The sequence below is a fragment of the Myxine glutinosa genome, chromosome 1 (assembly GCF_964187855.1).
Source record: "Myxine glutinosa chromosome 1, kmMyxGlut1.1, whole genome shotgun sequence".
NCBI classification, from domain to species: Eukaryota; Metazoa; Chordata; class Myxini; order Myxiniformes; family Myxinidae; genus Myxine; species Myxine glutinosa.
In genome coordinates, this window is record NC_136261.1 from 307121049 (window position 1) to 307142991 (window position 21943).

General features: G+C 43.7%; 1 protein-coding gene across 1 annotated transcript in view; it reads left to right on the top strand.

The window, feature by feature from the left end:
* The window catches only part of TBK1 (TANK binding kinase 1), a 60190-nt gene that overhangs the window by 21786 nt on the left and 16461 nt on the right, over positions 1-21943 (top strand). Inside the window, exons 2-10 of the mRNA XM_068135798.2 lie at positions 1547-1687; positions 2558-2687; positions 6727-6908; positions 7027-7187; positions 9084-9194; positions 10728-10907; positions 11191-11387; positions 12762-12820; positions 20077-20168. Coding sequence (XP_067991899.2) covers positions 1547-1687; positions 2558-2687; positions 6727-6908; positions 7027-7187; positions 9084-9194; positions 10728-10907; positions 11191-11387; positions 12762-12820; positions 20077-20168 — 1253 coding nt within the window. The remainder of the gene's footprint in view (positions 1-1546; positions 1688-2557; positions 2688-6726; positions 6909-7026; positions 7188-9083; positions 9195-10727; positions 10908-11190; positions 11388-12761; positions 12821-20076; positions 20169-21943) is intronic.

Here is a 21943-nt window from a genome sequence, read left to right on the forward strand (position 1 = left end):
TTTGGTTATATGAGTTGTTTTAGTGGTTATGATTGTTTGCTTTGGTTATATGAGTTGTTTTAGTGGTTGTTTTGATTGTTTGCTTTGGTTATGTTATTTTAGTGGTTGTTTTGATTGTCTGCTTTGGTTATATGAGTTGTTTTAGTGGTTGTTGTGATTGTCTGCTTTGGTTATGCGAGTTGTTTTAGTGGTTGTTTTGATCATTTGCTTTGGTTATATGAGTTGTTTTAGTGGTTGTTGTGATTGTCTGCTTTGGTTATATGAGTTGTTTTAGTGGTTGTTGTGATTGTCTGCTTTGGTTATATGAGTTGTTTTAGTGGTTGTTTTGATTGTTTGCTTTGGTTATGCGAGTTGTTTTAGTTGTTGTTTTGATCGTTTGCTTTGGTTATATGAGTTGTTTTAGTGGTTGTTGTGATTGTCTGCTTTGGTTATATGAGTTGTTTTAGTGGTTGTTTTGATTGTGTGCTTTGGTTATGAGTTGTTTTAGTGGTTGTTTTGATTGTTTGCTTTGGTTATACGAGTTGTTTTAGTGGTTCTTTTGATTGTCTGCTTTGTTTGTACGAGTTGTTTTAGTGGTTGTTTTGATTGTTTGTTTTGGTTATATGAGTTGTTTTAGTGGTTCTTTTGATTGTCTGCTTTGTTTGTACGAGTTGTTTTAGTGGTTGTTTTGATTGATTGTTTGCTTTGGTTGTATGAGTTGTTTTAGTGGTTGTTTTGATTGATTGTTTGCTTTGGTTGTACGAGTTGTTTTCGTGGTTGCATGATGACCCCTAGCAACCATGATAGGCCAATGTCTGAACCCGCCTGCAAGGATACAGCCCAGGGGGGTGGTGGTGGTGGTGTTGTTGTGGTGTTGTGGTGTTGGGGTAGAGGTGGAGGGAGTAGGATGGGAAGTCCAGGATTTTCCTCGAGATAGGCAAACGGCACATGATGATGTCCTTTTAAACTAAATGCTCGAAATGCTTCCTTGATGCCTTTGTTTCACAAGTCCTTCACCTGGCCTCTGTACAGGAGGTTTTTGAAAGAATACACCCAAACCCTATTCTACTCTGTTGTTTACAGTTGCTGCCCTCTCAATGTACATATTATGTTCGGCTTCGCTCTGAAAGATCCCAAATACAAGACCAATGCTACTCTGCTCCAACACAGTCCAGACTGTTCCTCCCACATTCTATCTATGGATCCCCCGCCCCTCCCTTTCCATGTAGCAATATATCTTCTACTTAAGTACATATAAGTTGTTTCTTATCAATGTTTTTATTTACGAGTCGATTGTTGATCAAATGATTGTGGTGGAGCCTGCACATTTATTTCGTGCAGGACAAATGAGCGGAGCCGAGTGTCCGCATAAATTAGGACCACAGCATTGAGCTGTTCTCGGAAGGGAACAACCCGGGACATTCCCCTGATATGTAGTACCCGTGTCATATTATTGGCCTGGTACCTTCCTTAGGAGGCCTGTTCCTTTTGTTTACTCATTTATTTGCTTGATTACGGTGATATTTACCTCAACCACTGTGTGACGTGCTTTTCATGCGGTGTGAAGAAAACCGGGGATCTCCATGCTGTGAAAGTGTTCAACCGAGCAAGCTACGTTCGTCCTCGTGATGTGCAAACCCGAGAATTTGAAGTCCTGCAGAAACTGAACCACAAGAATATTGTCAAGCTCTTTGCTGTGGAAGATGAGGTTAGTGCTGTTTTGAATAGAAGGCCTTTTTGAGAGCAGTAGTCTAGCCACAACTTTGGAATACTCGTCTTTGTGAAGGTCAGCATTGGCAGGACAAGTTAAACTAGAGCGCAGTTGATGGCGCACCATCGCAAATCCCCATGATTCCCACCAAAAGCAGTTGGAAGATGGCAAAATGTGCCACCAGGAATGAACCAATATCAAACTTTGAGTAAATTTTTTTTCCCCTATTTTGACCCATGTGATCCTAAGTTCCACACCCTTGGGAAAAACTGGGGGTCAAATCCAAAAAAGCCTTACATATTTCATTCATCCCCCAATGTCGAGTGCATATACAAAGTTTCATTTTAAAATGTGCCCGTAATTTTTTTCTTTTTTGGCACTTGAGCTTTTGACCCTGCCACAGGGGGCGGGGCCAAAATGATACTACTCTTGCACCTTTGTGCCATGTGGTGGTCGTAACTATAACTTCGGAAGAGATTGCATGACGGACGGACGGACAGAGAGACGGACTGAGCTGATTGTAATACGCCCCCACCCCCCTGTTCCCTCACCCCCCCGTTTTATTTATTTATTTTTAAAGTGTGGTGATTTATGATTTACTCGTGTAATGGATACAATATGGGTAACAGGCCTATTGTAAGCAATGCAACAGACAGACAGCCAACTCTATTCCTTTGTAAATGGAGGCTTAGCTACTATCTGCTGTTGATCTTTGCATTTGTTGAAGGTTGTGGTAACTGGCGTAACATGATGATCACACCACAGTCTTTATGTTACAGCTTAGAAGCAAAGGCATTTATAAAATCGTGCGCATCTGTCAATGCCAAGTTTGACCGGAGATTGCCTGATTGCTTGTACCTCCAACAGAACAGCAGCAACCTCAAGGTGATAGTGATGGAACTTTGCAGTGGTGGAAGCCTTTATACCATACTGGACGAGCCGGAGAACGCTCACGGCTTGCCCGAGTCGGAGTTCCTCGTTGTGCTTCGAGACGTGGGTCAGTCAATCTGCCATTTGTCCCTTGCAATCTGTCCACCTTGACATGTGTTTGTTAGACACCGATCGTGGCACATTGGGTTTGTTCATGGTGAAATGACCAAGTTATGCAGCTCTGTTCGGCCAATTGGTCTTTCTGAAGCTGTGTAGTTTCTTGTACATAATTGTGATTTTCAACAATGACACTGGATTAACTTTTGGCGTCACATTCTTGGGATAACTTGAGGTCGATCCTCATTGTTCGGCACAAGTCGAATGCCTCTCATCTCTTTTTTTTTTTTTTTTTTTTTTTTTTTTTTCAGTTTTCTGAATCTGCACACATTGTCATCATCGTGTTGCGTGCACTCACCATTTTTGTTGCGTGCACCCACCAGACATGCTTTAAAGGAGAGCGAATATCGATGGTGCTATTTCACAACATTCTGTGATTTCACCCAGGCATTTTATCCACAAAGATGGCTGTGATCTTCGAATTGTCTTCACGACTCTTTGCAGATCTATCGAGAAGGAACAAATGAAAAGGGGAGAAATGTACGCAATTCCATTACTGAACCTGGTGGTTGTTGGTGTTTTTATGTAAAACGTCAATCCCACCAATTTCTGAGTTCTTTATCTATCTATAATTCCATTAATCTCTGTGTGTATGTGTGTTTGTATGTGTGTATGTGTGTATGTGTGTATGTTTGTCTGTGACCGCTGTTTCTCGACAACCACGGGTCCGATATACTTTAAACTTGCCAGGTATATTGCTGGGGACCCGAGGATGTGCCTTTTCAAGGTTTCATATTAATCGGACAAGTACTTACCGAGCTATGGCGATTTCTTTACCAAACACTGCAAGCCGTTCGCTTTGGACCAAACCATTGCATGTAAATAGAGGGGGGGGTTCTGTGGTCGTTGCGAATGGACCAAACCATTCATGTAAATAGAGGGGGGGGGGTTCTGTGGTCGTTACTGCCACGTGGTTTCAAAGTTTTTTTTTTTTTTTGTTGTTGTTTGCACGCATGTTTTTTTGCACCCACGTACGGGCACGCCCTGGGATGTTTACACACACACACCCCTACACAAATTTTTTTTTTTTTTTTTTTTTGGCAAGGAACGGGCACCCACGTACGGGCACGTCCTCGCTTATATATAGTACGGGCATGCCCTAGTAAAATCAATAGTAATAGACATCAACGACCATTCTTGACTATGTGGTAGAACATCAGCCGAGGCCCTCACTTGTTTTTCTTCCATCCTCACTTTTCACCTTTACTTGCCTTTAAATTTGTTTTTTCTGCAATCGCTTTAGCGATTGTTACAAAACTTTCAACACAGTAGTGCATAACCATGGCTATATATGTATATGTATATGTATATGTATATGTGTGTGTATACACAGTCGTGGCCAAAACGATTGGCACACTTGCACCTTTTTCAAATAATGCACCATTTCTTCCAGAAAATTGTTGAAATTTAAAAATATTTTGGTATCCACATATATATTTCTTTGGTTTGCAGTGGAACAAAACAAAAAAAGCTGAAAAATTACTAAATCTTGGCTTATTCCACACAGAAATACTAAAATGGCCCAGGCAATATTATTGCCACATTTTAGAAGTTGTTAGAAATAATTAGATTTCAAGCAGGTGATTCTCATTCTCATTTGGAATTGAACTCTTGCCCGTGTTGGGTTGCAGGTGCCTGCAATATAAAAATCACTCATTCAACCAGTTTCAATAAAGAAAAGGAGTCATTCTGCTGTTTTGTCACTGTGTGAACTGCAATGAGCATGGAGAAAAGAAAGAAAACCAGAGAACTGTCTGAGGAGGTCAGATACATGATTGTAGCCAAGCATGGACAATCTCAAGGCTACAACTCCATCTCCAGAGACCTTGATGTTCCTGTGTCCACCATATGCAATGTTATCGGGAAGTTTAAGGCCCATGGCACTGTAGCCAACCTCCCTGGACGTGGCCGCAAGAGAAAACTTGATCGAAGATTGCAGCGAAGGATTGTTCGAATGGTGGAGAAAGCACCTCGATCAACTGCTGAATAGATTCAAGCTGACCTTCAGACACAAGATACGACAGTTTCAACTCGCACGATCTGTCGCCAACTCGATGAAAGGGGGTTCTATGGTAGGAGACCCAGGAGGGCCCCAATGCTGAGAGAGAGACATAAGCAAGCCCGGTAGCTGGAGTTTTCCAAACTCCTGAACAAAAGAAAGGCAAAAGAAAGCAAAACACACCTGAACAAGCCAAACTCCTTCTGTAGACATATGAGACCAAATTATAGCTTTTTGTGAAAGCACATCATCTCTATGTTTACAGAAAACAAAATGAAGCCTTCAAAGAAAAGAACACCTTCCCTACAGTCAAACATGGAGGAGGTTCAGTGATGTTTTGGGGTTGCTGTGCTGCCTCTGACACTGGGTGCCTTGAATGTGTGCACGGCATCATGAAATCAGGAGATTACCAAGGAATTTTGGAGCACAATGTTCAACCCAGTGTCAGAAAGCTGGGTCTCAGTCGAAGGTCATGGGTCTTGCAGCAGGACGATGACCCCAAACACACTTCAAAAAGCACCCAGGAATGGTTGAAGACAAAACTCTGGACTGTTCTGAAGTGGCCAGCAATGAGTCCAAATCTAAATGCCATTGAAAACCTGTGGGGAGATCTGAAAACAGCATTTGGGAGAAGGCACCCTTCAAATCTGAGAGAACTGGCGCAGTTTGCACAAGAGTGGGCCAAACTGCCAGTAGAGATGTGTAGGAAGCTCATTCATGGCTATTGGAAGTGCTTGGCTGCAGTTATTTTGTCCAAAAGCTGTGCTACCAAATATTGTCTCAGGTGTCAATAATTTTGTCAATGCCATTTCTTTTTATTTCCCGATTTAAAAGGATATATTAAGTTCTGAATTAAAAACAAAGGTTCTGTAATATTAACGGTGACATAAAGAATTGTGGAGACCAAATAGTTTTGTCAATTTCAACTTCTTTTTGAGAAAATTGCGAGTTATTTTTGTGTGTGTGTGTGTGTGTGTGTGTGTGTGTGTGTGTGTGTGTGTGTGTGTGTGTGTGTGTGTGTGTGTGTGTGTGTGTGTGTGTGTGTGTGTGTGTGTGTGTGTGTGTGTGTGTGTGTGTGTGTGTGTGTGTGTGTGTGTGTGTGTGTGTGTGTGTGTGTGTGTTACAAAGTTGCATGATTATTGGATGTGAAATGCAGTCAGCGTTCTTAGGTCTGTTTTCTGCAGGCATGGGTTGCAGGGGGTTTCACTTAGGCACTTTTGCTCGTCATGAATGAGCAGCCTTGATCTCGCTTCGCTCTGCCTTGGCCGAATAACAGCCAGGTTATCGTGGTCTAATGACAACAGATGACATGTATCCTTTTATGATTGAAAGCTTCATGGAATATCATTTTCACCAGGATTTAAAGTCTGTATTACTATTTTTACCAATGTAAATGCTGCTTGATGTCATTCAGGATTAGGCCTATTAAAACCCATTATACGTGTCACCAAATTTGGCGCATAAAGATTCCTGATGACATGAATTAGCTGGTTTGTGTAGCTTTACTTTCCTTTCAAATGCAGCACATGGCTGCTGCCTGCATAATTTGCTGAATTGCTGGGTTTGCAGCTGATGCAGTATCCCCCTGGATGTTAGAGCAGGAATTTATAATTTGTTCAGGGTTCCGCTGATAGATTGTCTACTCTTCATGATGGACACTGTTGGATCTTTAATGCTGGCAGACGGGACGCCAACCAAAGGAAACACCGGGATGATAGTTTATAGCTGGGTCGGGATTCTAACCCAGCATAGATAGCTTGGAGTTGTGTGCATACCTCCAAGCCATCCTGCCCACCTGTTTGCATAGCTTAAGACAACACCAGGCCCAACTCCTTATTTGGTCTCACAGGTTGGACAGAGAAAGTGTCTTTTGATTTGTGCATCGAGATGGGGTGTAGTCGGGAGCTGTACAAAAGTTTGCGCGAAAGCAAATTGTTGGGATGCAGTGGAAGGCAATGATAGGGTCTTATCCCTTCTTTTTTGTGCGCAGCATCTGGGATGAACCACCTGCGTGAGAAGGGTGTAATCCACCGTGATCTGAAACCTGGCAACATAATGCGGGTGATGGCACCAGACGGTGAGTCGGTGTACAAACTCACGGACTTTGGTGCGGCTCGTCAGCTTGGAGATGACGAACAGTTCGTCTCGCTATATGGAACTGAAGAATATCTGGTAATCGTGTTTGATTTGTTATCGTGAAGTGATGTTGCCTCAAGCTTTGCTCAGCAAATCAGATCCCTTATTTCTATGTTGAGGACACAGTTTGCATTGTGGTGTTGTGTGTTTGCAGCATCCAGACATGTATGGGCGTGCTGTTTTGAAAAAGCCTCAGCAAAAAGCTTACGGAGCTACCGTGGACCTGTGGAGCATTGGTGTCACGTTCTACCATGTGGCTACGGGTATTCTGCCTTTCCGACCCTATGAAGGGCCAAGAAAAAACAAGGAAGTAATGTAAGCCAGTCTTGTTCTGGTACGACTTTATGTATGCACTCATTGGGCTGTCAGCATAGCTGACAGGTATACACACACTACTCTGAGCTGTCTAGCCTGGATTCCAATCTCAACCCAGATATAAACTGTCAGCTTGATGTTTCGCAGACAGAGTGAGTCATCGATATGTGTGACACCTGTCGTAAAGGCGTTCAGCCGGAGGACACGTCTGCCAGCACTTGTCATTGGTTGTGGCTGCTAGTAGAATGATTTCCTGGGGGTGTGGCTGCCGCTGATGCAATGCCTCTCTATAAACCGGTCATTTGGGCCTCATTTTGTTGACTTCTGAAGGATGATAGGCTGAGTCAACCTGCCTGGTGTTAATTCAATGGCAAGACGGGGGCACAAACTCAGGAAGCTAAGACCTCAAGCCCTTGTCATTGGAGGATCTGGAAGGTCCCACGGTGTGGTGTCCTTCGTGAAGAGTTGGCGAGTTAACGGCAGCACGCAGCACCCTTATCAAATGACGAATTCCTGCCTAAATTCTGGGTAGCAAGTAGTCTTGTGCTTCGATGTTCCTTGACCCCAGGTTACATTGCTTTGCCATATCCTAGGGTGTGTTTGTTCTGTCTAAGCAGCAGCTTGTGCACCATAAACAAGAAAGCATCGCAAAAAAGCAAAGCCAGTCCACTTCTGCTTTTTACTCTATCTAAACTGGACAAAAACAAAAGCTTTAAATAAAGTACAATTTCTTAATTGGTATTCTCCATATTCTTATAATAAAGACTTTTTGAAAAATTGGTGGTTAAAAACTCAAATGGTGAACGGGAAAGCATCCCAGAATGCAAGTGGACAAAATATGGACACACAGAAGCGATCACAAAACCTGGCCGTGTCACGCTGCGCAGCGGTGGATGGACCAATAAGGGCTGTTTGTAGTCACTGTGACTTTGCCCTTTGCTATTTTGACCAAATATTAATGAGTCTTCTCCATGTTCTCATAATAAAGTTCTCTTGAAAATTTGATAACAAAAGTGCAATTGTTAAAAATGTTAGGCCTGGACAGACATGCTTGTATATATACAACACACCTACACTGAACACCCTTTCCTGTTCTGTCATTGTATTGAGGAGCCTTTTCCAAAATGTCGTCGTGTTGCTAAACCTGTCATTTAATTAAGCAGGTGAGAGTCGGTCTTCCCAAAGAAGTCGTTTGCATACTGTGTTTTCAAAATAGCAGATCTTACCTCCCGGCACCCCTCATGCTTTTCGTCTCCACTGCACCCTTCCTTTTGTCATACACCTTATGGCAACCCTCTTTCACCCCAACCCTTTCTTCCTGGTCTGACCTCGTCACCTATCCTTTAAACCTTTTCCCTTGTTTACACAGATTAGCATGTTTGGCATTCCTTTTGGAGCTTGATGATTCTGGGATCCCATGTTCAAATTTGATATTGATTTATCTATTGTTTTGTAACTTGTATGTCGCCTTCATGTAAAAGTGCACTGATGACTCCGTCATCTAAAAGTGGCATTGCAGATATTTCATGCAAGTGCATTGTTGAGCATGTACTGCCACTTACATATCACAATATCAAACTAAAGTAAAGATGCACTTTTATTATTAGCAATTTATTTCTTCTGAAGTTAACAAGACTGGTAAAGCTCATTCATGAGCTCCTTTAGACACTAGAAAATGACCTGGAGCCATGAATTTAACCAGATGCATACTTTATGAAAGTGCTAGATAAACCTGTACTATATGTTCTAACAAAATTGCTTTTGGAACATTACGGCTGTTGCAAAAACATTGCTGATTTAATTCCGATGCCTGAATGAAACATGCAATATGATACATGAACAGGATGTGTTGGGCATAAATGCATTTACCAATTTTATTCACCTTGTATTCTGTAGGTTTCAGATCACAACAAAAAAGCCACCCGGAGCCATCTCAGGCGTACAGTGTGAAGAGAATGGTCCAATATCCTGGGGCTATGAGCTACCAACTACCTGCCAGCTTTCCAGGTGATCTAATCGAAGCAATTTTGCATGTTGACATTTGAGGTTTCGTTGGACAGTGTTGCCACTAACACGTCTAACTAACAACCTAAGTGTGTAATGTGGGCCTGGCAGAATAGGCTGGAGGTGTGCACACTCACCTTTTAGCTGTTTAGGCTGGGTTTGAATCTAAACCCAACTATAAACTGTCATCTTGACGTTTTGCATGCAAGGCAATGCATCAATGCCTGTGCCATCCATGGGAAGGATGTTAAGCCTGAGGCCCTGTCTACCATCACTGGTTGATATTATTATTATCCTTACTATTATTACTGATATTATTTTGTTATAATGTTGATATTATTATTATTATAGTATTATGATTATTGCCAATGCACAATTTTGAATGAAAAAAATGTCGTCCGAAGATTAAATGCTTGATGTCCTGCTTCACGTAATGTATGGACAGCAGCGTGTTATTATTAGCCCGCGTTTGATTTGGTCCGAAACGGAGGCTTATGGATTGGATTTCGTCCGTCTGTGCAGACATCCGCAACCATATCTCGGAGATGCATGGACCGATTTTGTTCATACTTGGCATAAGCACAGCACATGATTGTATACATATGCACCTCACTTTATTTTGCGATCTGATCAAAGATGGCCAGGCTTGGAATCCTAGGATCCTGGGTTCGAATCCCGGTCGATCGCTGAATTAACGCCAGGGGGGTTGACTCAGCCTGTCATCCTTCTGAGGTCGGCAAATTGAGTACCAGCTTGCTGGGATGAATGATCACGGTGTGTACCCCGATTCAGAATCGGCACACTGTATCCCAGCGCATCGTAAGAGCGTGACCAAGGGTTGGCGTCAGGAAGGGCATCCGGCCATAAAAACATTGCCTCAAACAGGGAACCATGATTGTCATGGGGCCCGCAAGGCTAACCCCCGCTCTAGCGGGGAAAAATGGCCTTAAAACGATCATTCATTCTTTTTTATTCAACACGATACTGTATTTCAAAAATTTGTGGAAGAGTTATGATAAAACTAGGTGGAGTTGGTTCGTTGACAAAAACAAGCCAATTCGATTTTGGTTCAGATCCGGCCTATCGGTGGGATAAAAAATATAAGCTGTTCAGCCTGGAAAAGGTATGCGCTCTACTGAGTGCCATTCTCGTTAAATTTGTTTTTTTGTAAGCTACCTTGGAAAAACGGCACTGAAGATGCCATTTTTACTTTTGTTATGAGAAGCTGCCTTGGAAAAACGCCATGATAAGCCATCTTAACACAGATATACACCTTAACACTGAATTTGCCCAAAGCAGAAAAATCCCTTGGGGAAGGGATTAAATGAAGTCGCTGCAACCTCCATTGTGTGATCGTTAGACCCCCCCCCCCCCCCCTGTCAAGTTTGGTTCAGATTGGATAAGTAACGACCAAATGCATTGTGGCCAAACAGACAGAAATTAAATGGTGTATTTTAGTGTGATGATAGGAATATTAAAGACAAATGTCTGGCGAATATACGTACAGCATATGTGTTTTAACGCATTTCATTGTAGGGGCTTGAAGGTGTTGCTGCAGCCTCTTCTGGCAAACATTCTGGAGGTTGATCCACAGCGGTGTTGGGGATTTGACCAATTCTTCGCGGAGGCAAATGACATTGTTACACGACGTGCAGTTGATGTTTTTTCACTTATGCAGCTCAGCCTTCTGAAGGTTTACGCACATCCTGAACAAACGTGAGGAAGATCCCACTTTGCATACGGTCAAGATTTGCAGTGATGTGCAATTTGGGTAATATTCCTACCTTGAAGTAAAAATAATTCAAAGGATACTCTGGAGGCCATTTTTTGCAGTCTTTGGCCAGTACACAAACTTGAATTGGCATAACCAAGCAGGTTTAGAATTTTTCTTTTTTACTCCACTTGGGTGCTAAGACTGCAGCCTATTTGGTCTATTCATCCTGCCTATTTGGGGAAAAGATATTGGATATGTCTTCATGGTGTTTTGGTGTGGTTGTAGGTGGGAAACCTTTCAAGATCTGGCCTCACAGCAGACTGGAATCCTGGTTGCACAACAGAGCTTTATCTATAACGGAAGGTGGCTTCCCATCTCATCCAACCAACCTGTTTCGGACATTCCTATCACTTGTGTCGACAACCCCATCATACTCATTACTGCTGATACGACTTCTGTCCTGGGACTTGCGTTTCTGAAACGTATGATGCTCACAGCCTATCTTTCATCTATTGCTAAAAGGAGAAGCGTCTGTCCTTCCGTCTGTATCAAACTTCATTCTAAAGGGTTCCTGCTGTGGGTAGTGGGGGACAGTTAGTTATTTCCCCATGGTTTTGAGAAGATTTAAAAAATGAATTACCTGAATTTGAAGCGAAACCCTCCTTTTCAGCATCTTATCAGGGGGAGGGAGGGGCACATTTGGATGGGGAGCACAGCCTCATGAGACCGTAATGTTCTGGTGTATCTTATCAAATTTGGTCCATATCGGTCATGTAGTTTGTGAGATGTTTTAGTCAAATGTTAACAGGCAGACGGCCAGACACTGGGATCCACTCTGAGGTTATTTCAGGGGAATAACCTAAAAACTGTCCCATTGGTAAGCTTCTGATCAGTTTACTTGGTTAGAAAGCTAATAACTGATTTACTCATTTGGAAAGCTAATAATCTATTTACTTGGAACAAAAATGTGCGTCCGTTCAATCTCAGATGCCTATTTTAAGGGCCCTCTTCGTTTGAAGAAGTGGGAATGGGTGCTTTATGTCACGGTAACATTTATAATTTATGACAGCACGAACCCACATAAAATACCCACAGCAGGAACCCGCTAACACAAAATAAATAAATATATATAATATATTTATCTTTCTCAAATGAAAAAAAATAAAATAAATTAGTTCACGGAAGGATGACACAAACTACTACCACAGCCAACACGCAACAGGAACAACAAATACGTAGTTATAATCGATCCTTTTTGCATGTTTCACTTCACTTTACATCCTTGAGATTCTCAGATGGACATGTGATATGTTAATGAAGTACAACATGCAGTCTTTTGATTAAACCTGGCAGCGAAGCGATGTGTGGGCATGCCTAGTTTTCATTAAAACACCAAGGCACCAATATCCTTCTTTTATTAGCGATGATTGCAGTTTCAATGCCATCATGGTGGAAGTAGCTATTCTCCAAAGTGTGTATTCCGAAGAATTGGATGCTGAGAAAAATGTATCTGCTTTTGTTTACTTGCAAATCTTGAAGATAAAATGAGCTTGATGCTGAAAACTCATAATTGTTAGACATGATAATGATTAACATTTTCACTTAATATATTTGTGCAAAAAAAATGTGCACTTAAGCAGCAAATGCAACTTTGGTGAACTTCCCAGCAGTTCAAGTGGAGCCGGACACATCTTTCTTGCCTTTGTCAGTTTTTGTTTGGTTAAAATTTAACTTCTGCAGCCAATTAGTGTTTTATCCTATTATTATTTTTCCACAGGTGAGTGTTTTTAGGGATGAGAAATAATTATTTTATCCAAGATGAGGACAAATTTGTTACTTCCGTTTCTTCATTGCAGCGGTGATCCCGAGGTTCCACCCACAATACAGTCTTTTGCAAGATGCAAGCTTGGCGAAGGTGGGTGGGTAATTCTACCTGGTAGTTTGTCACTTTCACTCGCATGCATGAATTAATCAATTGTCTGACGAGAACAACGGTTATCAGCCAAGTTGTTATCCCCACGCCTTTTTGAAAAAACAAACAAAAACTGGGGGGGGGGGGGGGGGGGATATTGTAATGGGCTCCGTCTGTCTGTTGTGCTATCTCCTAAACAGTTGTGTAGAAATTCAACAAACCTGGTAGTTATGATCACCACGTGGCAAAAAGGTGCGTCAGCAATCTCATTTTTAGCCTCACACCATGAGACAGGGTCAAAAGGCCAAATACCAAAAAAATGCAATTACATTTTTCAAAATGAAACTTTGTCATTATGCAATCAACATTGGGAGGCACATGAAATATGTAAAGATTTTTGGATTTGACCCCCTGGTTCAACGATCTTTTTGATTTTACACTGGATTTGACCCTCAGTGTTTCACTTTTCTTAACTACTTAGTGTATCAAGCCCACTTGGGGCACCCTTACGTTGACTGGATTTGCGTTGATTGGATTTGCATTGAGTGGGGTGCTTTCAGAAAGTATTCATAATCTCCAACATTTCTGATCATATCTTCTCTTCTGATCATATCATATCTTCTGATCATATGATTCATAATCTTCTGAAATGTCTGACACACTATCAACAGCTCTCCCTACCTCCTCCTCCTCTCCCTCATCTTACCATACCCTTCCCCTCCCCTGTCCTGTATCCGATGCTCCCCCTTCCTCTTCCTTAACGGTATGGACCTCAAACATCTGGGGCCTTCGCTCAAACCTGATTGATCTCTCCATACAGGTTGCTTCTGACAATCCAGACTTGATCTGTTTAACAGAAACTTTCCTCCTTCAAGATATCTCTGATTCCTTAATATCTCTCCCTGGTTACTCCCTCCTCCGGTATGATAGACCTGGGCCTCGTCCTGGAGATGGGGTTGCTATCTTTATCAAAAACTCTCTTCCTCACTCTCCCTGCACTGCCCTCTCTCCACCACACCCCCAGGAGTACCTCTGGCTGCGGCTTCCACTTCGCTCCCACCTTTTGTTCATATGTGTGTTGTACCGTCCACCAAACAGTGATGACTCCATCTACATCTCGCTGTCTGATAACATGGACCAACTTCGATGTACTCATCCCAACTCTCTCTTCCTGATATGTGGTGATTTCAACTGTCATGCCAGCTGGTACCTCTCACACCAGCCATGGCACCCCAGCAAAGGACTTCTGCGACCAAATGGGACTGACACAATCTGTCAATTTCCCAACCCGGATCTCAGTCAATGGACCATATTCTCTTCTACACTTGGTTATGACGAACTTCCCTGCAAATGTCTGCTGCTCTTCTCCTGCTCCAATAGGTTCATCTGACCATATGCTTGTTAACGTGGACATCTGTCTATTCTCAGAGAGCCTCCTCAACGTCGTCGAGTCTGGCATTTCACTCAGGCCAACTGGCACGGTCTTCAAGCAGCCATCAAACATCTGCACTGGTCTCCCATCTCTACTGCCTCTGACATCAATTCTTCCTGGGAATTCTTCCAAAGTAAACTGCTCTCTCTCGTGCACAGATTTATCCCATCTCGTCTTCAGTTGTCATACCCTTCCTCCCGTCCATGATACACGGAATCTTGTGGTGAGGCAGTTGCCCTGAAATAACTTGCCTTCGCCTCCTGGAAGGCAAATGCAAACGGAAGGCAATCTCATTTCCTTTCACAAAGCCTGGAACAAGTGTGTGTCTACGTCAGGAGAGCCAGGAAACACTATCTCTCCACTCAAGACCGAACTCTCAAACCTGTCTCCCTCTTCCAAATCCTGGTGGCGTCTGGTCAAATCTGTTTCTGGTGTTTGTTCCCCTCCATCCCCTCCCTTACCTCAAATGGCGACACAGCTGACGCCGTGCGTGAAAAAGCTGAATGCCTCAACTCTGTGTTTGCCTCAAAATATTGTGTCCCAAACCCATCTCTCTCTGTTCCCACCTTACCCAGTCGAACCCAACTGCTCCTGCACTCTGTCCTTCTCTACTGATGAGGTGGAGAGGTTTCTGTCAAACCTCGACTCTGATTCTGCAACTGGACCAGACGGCATCAGCCCACGGGTCCTAAAATCCTGCTCTGCCGCTGTTTCACAACCTCTCTCTGTTCTCGTCACTTTTTTATTTTTTATTTTTTATTTTTTTTGTTTAGGTCATCTGCCATCAGCTTGGAAATCAGCCAACATTACCGCTTTACACAAAAAAAATGTGCAAAAACAGATCCTTGCAACTATAGACCAATCGGCCTGCTCCCAATTATCAGCAAAGTCATGGAATCAATCATTGCTTCGGATATCAAATCCTTCCTCTTCTCCAATGCCTTGATCTCTGATCATCAATTTGGTTTCAGACCAGGTCACTCTACTCTGGGCATGTTGCTTTTGCTGTCTCAACAATGGATGGAGGTCCTCAATGCCAAACAGGAAATCAGAGCTGTCCCTTGACATATCACATGCCTTCGATACAGTCTGGCACCCCACTCTGCTCACCAAACACTCCTCCTATGGTATCCATGGAAATCTCCACGCATGGCTTGCGGACTTCCTCTCTGGTCGTAGTCAACGTGTGGCCTTGAATAGAATTCTCTCATCTCCCCCTTCCTGTTAGGCTGGAGTTCCCCAAGGCAGTGTTCTGGGCCCTGTGCGTTTTCTGGTCTTCATCAATGATCTCTCTGACACTCTGGAAAATCCTCTCTACCTCTTTGCTGATGACTCCACTCTCTGCCGCTCCATACCTCATCCCTCAGATCGGCGGTCTGCAGCCTCCTTACTCTCTGCAGACCTGGACAAAATCACAGACTGGTCAAACAAGTGGAACTTGTCTTTCAATCCTGACAAATCTCACACTCTTACTGTGTCTCTCTGAAAATACTGACTGGACAACCCTCCCATTTGCTTTCTGAACAATCCTCTCCAAGAAGTTCTGTCACTCAAGCTTTTGGGTCTCACTGTCTGCCATGATCTGGGCATCCTTTGTCGTGTGAAGTCCTTCCTTGGCACACCTGAGCTCCTCACCACATACAAAGCTTTCATCTGCAGATCAATGGAATACTGCTCTCACCTCTGGGCCCGTGCTCCTGCCTCACACTTAGCTCGCTTCACGCTGTTGAAACCAAAGCTTTCAGAATCATTGGAATCTCCCGCGATTAAGCTAAGCCTGAGGACCTTTCACTCACTCACTCACCGCAGGCAGGTTGGTGGTCTTTCCGTCTTCTACCGACTCCTCTCCGGCCTAGCTCCCCTAGCTCTGTGCTCTGTCCCCCAAATATTCCTACAGGTCGCAGAAGATCTGCCGGCCACCTTCTTCTGGTGAAACTTCCAAAATCAATACTCACTGCTCAACCTTCACTCTTTCACACCTCTTTTCTCCTGCCTTTGGAACAAACTCCCTCACTCTCTTCAATCCCACTCCTCCCTCCAGGTCTTTGAAACAGCTGTTCCTCACAATCTCTTATCTTCCCTCATCCAAAACCTTGATCTTTTCTACCCCCGTTAATTTCATCCCAGATCCACTTTTTTTCAAATGTGGATCCCAGATCCATGTTTTTAACCCAACCCTTGTGGGGTATATAGAATACAGTTGATCTTCGTTCAGTTCTTTTCTTTCTTCATCCACTTTTTTCAAATACCGACTTCTTTCCTTGAAGTCCGAGCAGTGTCTATGTGTATTATACCTCTCCCACCCCACCCCCTACCCCTTCCCATGCCTCCTCCCCCCAGCCCTCTCCGTTTGAACAGATATCCCGATGTCTGTTCTCGACTGTTGTACTTGTGTACTTCCCTCTCTTTCCCCATCAATGAATCAATTCGGTTTTATTAGAACTAGTACACCCGCAGACTCCGGGAGGGGCAGGAAGGGTCATTCCTCTTTGGGGTATATAGATTACAGTCGATCTATGGTCGGGTCTCAAGAACATTGGGTGTGTGTTCATTTACCAAGTTTCTTGTGGAGAGATCGTTAAGTGGATTAAGCATTCAAGGAAGCACTGCATTCAAAACCGTTAAGGATCGGCTGGCTTGGCAAGCGCTAGCTAGCTGCTTTGTAAATGCGCACAACGCGGGCTTCCTCCTTCAGTTTCGGGTTGAACAGCAGGATCGAGTTTCAAACGTTTGCTACGAAAAATGCCATGCTCGCGCCAGAAAGGGCCATGTTATTAACCCAACTCTTGTGGGGTAGAAAGAATACAGTAGATCTTCGTTCAGTTCTGTCAGTAAACCTAACTTCACAGATGTTGGGATTCCTCCAAATTTGTTCATTTCGTGTTACAAAGAGCATTAGCGACTGTTTAAAAAGCTAATCATAAGTGTTTGTGGTTTATAATATATTTACTTCCTGTAGCAGCCATTGCTCTCATGGAAACGCCATTATAACTGTAAGCTATTTATACACGTTATCATGGAAAAACACCTTGGGGAGTTGGGATATTATTAGTACTAGTACCCGACTGCAAAGCCGCAATGAGCTGGCGAAGCCAAAGCCTCTTGCCACTATTTTACCCATCACTGTGGCATCAGTATGTTAGGTAGTTGGTAGTAGGTAGGTGTAGTAGGTACCGTACCTAGTTCAAAATGACACCATTTGCATTCTGGATGAGATTAAAATTGACAATTTCCTTCTTGATTAATTCGGTGAATTCCGTCTCAACTTCGGATATTTCCGGCCGTGAAAAACTATGCCCTATGGCCGCGAGATTTCTAAAAGATAATTCTTCGTCAATTTTAGAATATTTGATGCCGTTTTCACCCTCCGAAACGCGTAACAAGCTTTTTTGAAATAATTTTTGAAATGCTCGAATCTCATTGGTTCCGGTGTTTGGTGACGATTTTCGTTGAAGATAACGAGGTTGGTCTTAGTGTTTTAATTACACATTAGAGGTGCATCAGATTGTGAATCAAACAGACGGGTGAAAGAAACTCCTATTGGACGTTTTCTCAATTTTTTAATGCAAACTTCCGCATCCGGACGATGGCGGCCTCCATTGAGTGATTGGGTTTTAGAAATATTTTTTCAAATGCTCGAATCTCATTGGTTCCGGTGTCTGGTGACGATTTTCGTTGAAGATAACCAGGCCCGTGCGGGCCGAGGTTGGCCTTAAAGTATTTTAATTACAAATTAGAGGTGCATAAGATTGTGAATCAAACAAAGACGGGTGAAACAAACTCCTATTGAACCTTTTTCAATTTGTTATGCATACTTCCGCATCCGCAAGATGGCGGCCTCCATTGAGCGATTCGGTGTGTCACAGCTTCGGAATTCTCAAGCCAAGGGATCCAGCATAATCTGGTTTTCAACATAATACATACGCGTTTATTCACAACACCGGCTTTGCCGGCTATTAATATTGTTTTGTACCGTAATCATTATTAATTTTGTTATTGAAAGCGTCTTTCTTTGGAAAAACGCCACGATAAATCTTCTTCTTTGGGAAAACGCCACGATAAAGCTAATTTAATATGGTTATACACCTCAACACGCAACCCATTGAAGGCAATGGCGGGGAAAACCCTCTCGGGGGAGAAAACCCCTTTGGGGAGGGGGGCAAATGAATGCGCTACAACCTTCATTACATTATGTAACCCTTGGTCATCCTGTCAGGTTTGGTTGAGATTGGATAAGTAAAGACAGAATGTATTGGCGTCAAAAATTCATCAGACAGACACAAATGGCGTATTTTAGTATGATAAAAGAAAAAAAGAAAAAATGTACATGACTGTAGTCCAAGGACTAATAATGTCAAGTTTACAATAAAACCCTGGTGTTGGGCTAGCGGCTAGGGTGCCAACTTAGGATCCTAGGATCCTGGGTTCGAATCCCGGTCGATCGCTGAATTAACACCAGAGGGGTTGACTCAGCCTGTCATCCTTCCGAGGTCGGCTAATTGAGTACCAGTTCACTGGTAATTCCCTGTTTGTTGTTAAAGGCGGAAAAAAGGGTTGGCGTCAGGAAGGGCATCCGGCCGTAAAACATTGCTTCAAAAAGGGGACCAAAAAACAACAACAACCACGGTTCCCGAAAAAGGCCAACCCCCGCTTTGCAGGGAAAAATGGCCTCTAAAGGTGGTTATTTTACAATATAAATAATTTCACAGAGTAACAAATACATTATACAGACAGAAAAAGAAAATAAATGATCTATTTGCATTGGTGAATCAATCAAAACAGAAGAAATTCATTGAAAAGGTTGAAATGCTTCGGTCAATATATGAATGTCAATAATTACATTCAAAATATCTAAATATTTGTATTAAATAGCCTACACTGACTTAAAAATAGTACAATATTGTCGTGCGATTGCCCCTGGGTTAAGACCGGGGAATCACGGATGGAAACGAGTTTAACGAGGCGTCCGGGTCAATGGCGGATTTCCTATACACGTGTGCGGGGAAAAGAGGGAAAGAGGAAGAAACGGCTAGATTTACCTGACACTATCTCGCCAGGCCGGATTCAACCTGCAGGGGACGGGGAGAGACACGGAGAGGGCGAGAGACAGGGAGAGGGCGAGAGACACGGAGAGGCGAGAGACACGCGGAGGGCGAGAGACACGCGGAGGGCGAGAGACACGCGGAGGGCGAGAGACACGCGGAGGGCGAGAGACACGCGGAGGGCGAGAGACACGCGGAGGGCGAGAGACACGCGGAGGGCGAGAGACACGCGGAGGGCGAGAGACACGCGGAGGGCGAGAGACACGCGGAGGGCGGGAGACACGGAGGTGTCCAATTTTTTTTTTTCCCATGAACCAAGCTTTGGGTGGTTAATTGTATGGAAATTAGTGGGTGATGAGAGTTGTATCATTTGAAAGAGCATGAAAAACGGAGTCATTTAAGCCTAACTTAGTTTTTTCCTTTGTTTTTTCAAATTACGATTTCTGAGGGCTCACTTTAAGTAGTTTAGGGGTCAAAACAGACAAAAATTTTAACTCAAAATTTGATATTGGTTTAATCCTGGTGGGACTTTTTGTCATCTTTCAACTCTTTTAGTGGGAATCGTGGGGATTTGCGATGATGTGCCATCGACTTTGTTCAAGTTAAACGTTGTTCTGCTTTTGTTTGAGGGCTGGGGGATGAGTGGGTGTTGAGGCAGGGAAGCAAAAGTCTTTGTTTTGTTCTTGAAAGGATATCTACTCAAAAATGAAAAGTAATAACTGTAGCTTTAAAACGGTTTGGGGAACTGCCACAAAAGGATGTACACCGTTGTCGAATTTTTGCAGAATGTTGCTGCAGTGCTTTTTCAGACTTTGCGCTTGACGAAAGCTTTGCTGCAACTGCAAGAGATTGGTCGAAAGGCTGCACTTTGGTTGAGGCAAGTTTACATTTTTTTTTTTTTTTGTTCCTGCTTAAAGCTCGTGTGTGTGTGTGTGTGTGTGTGTGTGTGTGTGTGTGTGTGTGTGTGTGTGTGTGTGTGTGTGTGTGTGTGTGTGTGTGTGTGTGTGTGTGTGTGTGTGTGTGTGTGTTTGTGTTTGTGTGCGCGCGTGCACACACCATGATGCTGCTTATTCGGATTTGTAGTCTATGGACAGCTTTCTTGACATTCATCGTCCAAACATGTCTTCCCTGAAATGTCCAGTCCGTGCAAGAAACAGACGGTGTCAGATCCATCTATCTTGTCATCTAACTTGAATAAATTACAACCTTCTGCTGGCAATTTCCAAAGATTTGTGGAAGTTCAACTCGGCAACATTGTTGATGGATCATTTTCCCCAGAACTCTGCTCCACTTTTTAACCATGCAGTCTTATTGGGCAGATGCTCCTAAATATGCTTATTGTTTCATTAGTACGAATGTTCTGGAGGGTTATGTCCCGAACCTGCACTCAGCTCTGTTGTCTTTATTGTTTAATTTTTGCACCAACAAGGTGGTTTCTAAAAACTGTTTAAATAAATAAATAGTTAACTTGAAAATGGGTAATTTTACTCCAATGGAACATACTGTTACGGTTTTCGCACGACCCTCCTGCCCTTACCAAGGGGAGATTAAGCCCCTTGTTCTTTTTGGGTCATCGCAACCGAGAGACTTGAATCGCCCCTCCCGGGCAGACGCAGTGTAGGGTTCCGGGACAATTCTCGCACGTACCTAAGTACCTATGCCGCCGCAGAAGCGGGGATCAAGCCTCGCACGAACCACGCGTAATTTGAGTACGTCCAAGCGGGTGGCGTACCACGTGGTCCGTGCAGATCTCTGGTATTGGAACCCGACTAGAGCGGTTTTATTCGCACCACGCTTGGTCAATGATGGAAAACACAAAAGCGGTAGAATCAAAGGAATAACACGATTTAATTATTATTTACAATGATTCGGTAGAGAGCAGAGACACAGGGCAGTCTTATACAGTCTTAGCTTATCCCCAGACACGGGCCCATTCACACTCACAGGGGGAAATGGAGGAAGGATGATGTTCACGCGCTGAACGCGCCGACTTGGTCGTCCAGGAACAGCTTCGCCCGGCGTGGCCTTCCCCGGTTACAGCACGGTCCTAGATGAAGGCAAGCAGGCGGCGGGAGGGATCCTTGCAGCACGTCTCTCGAACAAAGGCAGAGCAGGCAGGCGGGAAAATGTACGCGTCTCTCGCCAGGCTTGGTGGTTTCTCACAGCGCGATTAAATAACGGCGTGCTCTCACTCGCGTAACTCAATAGAGAGGATCCGCCTCAAGCTCAACCGAGCGTTCAACTTGTTCAAGCACCTCTCTCCTCAAAACTCGTTCAACACTCACAAGCGCCTCTCCCATAACTACTCGTTCACTTCTCAAGCGCCTCTGCCCAACTACTAGGGTGGGGGCTTTGCGCAAAGGGTTTTATTGCCACACCCTTAGCCCACACCCTTAGCCCCATCGAATGTTCTAACCACGCCTTTTGACGCAGTGCTAAGCCACTCCCTTCGAGCCCTGATTGGCGGCTCGCGCTTACCGTCGGCTCCTCCTCCGCCTTCCTTCGGTCTTGCCTCGACTTGTCAGGCCTGCCTCGTGTTAATTTGCGCCTAAACCACAGTATCGAGGTGGCATAAGCAATGAAAGGACCTAACTCTCATTATTCTACTCAACGCAAAACTAACACAGGAAAAGGACTATGCTTACATTTACT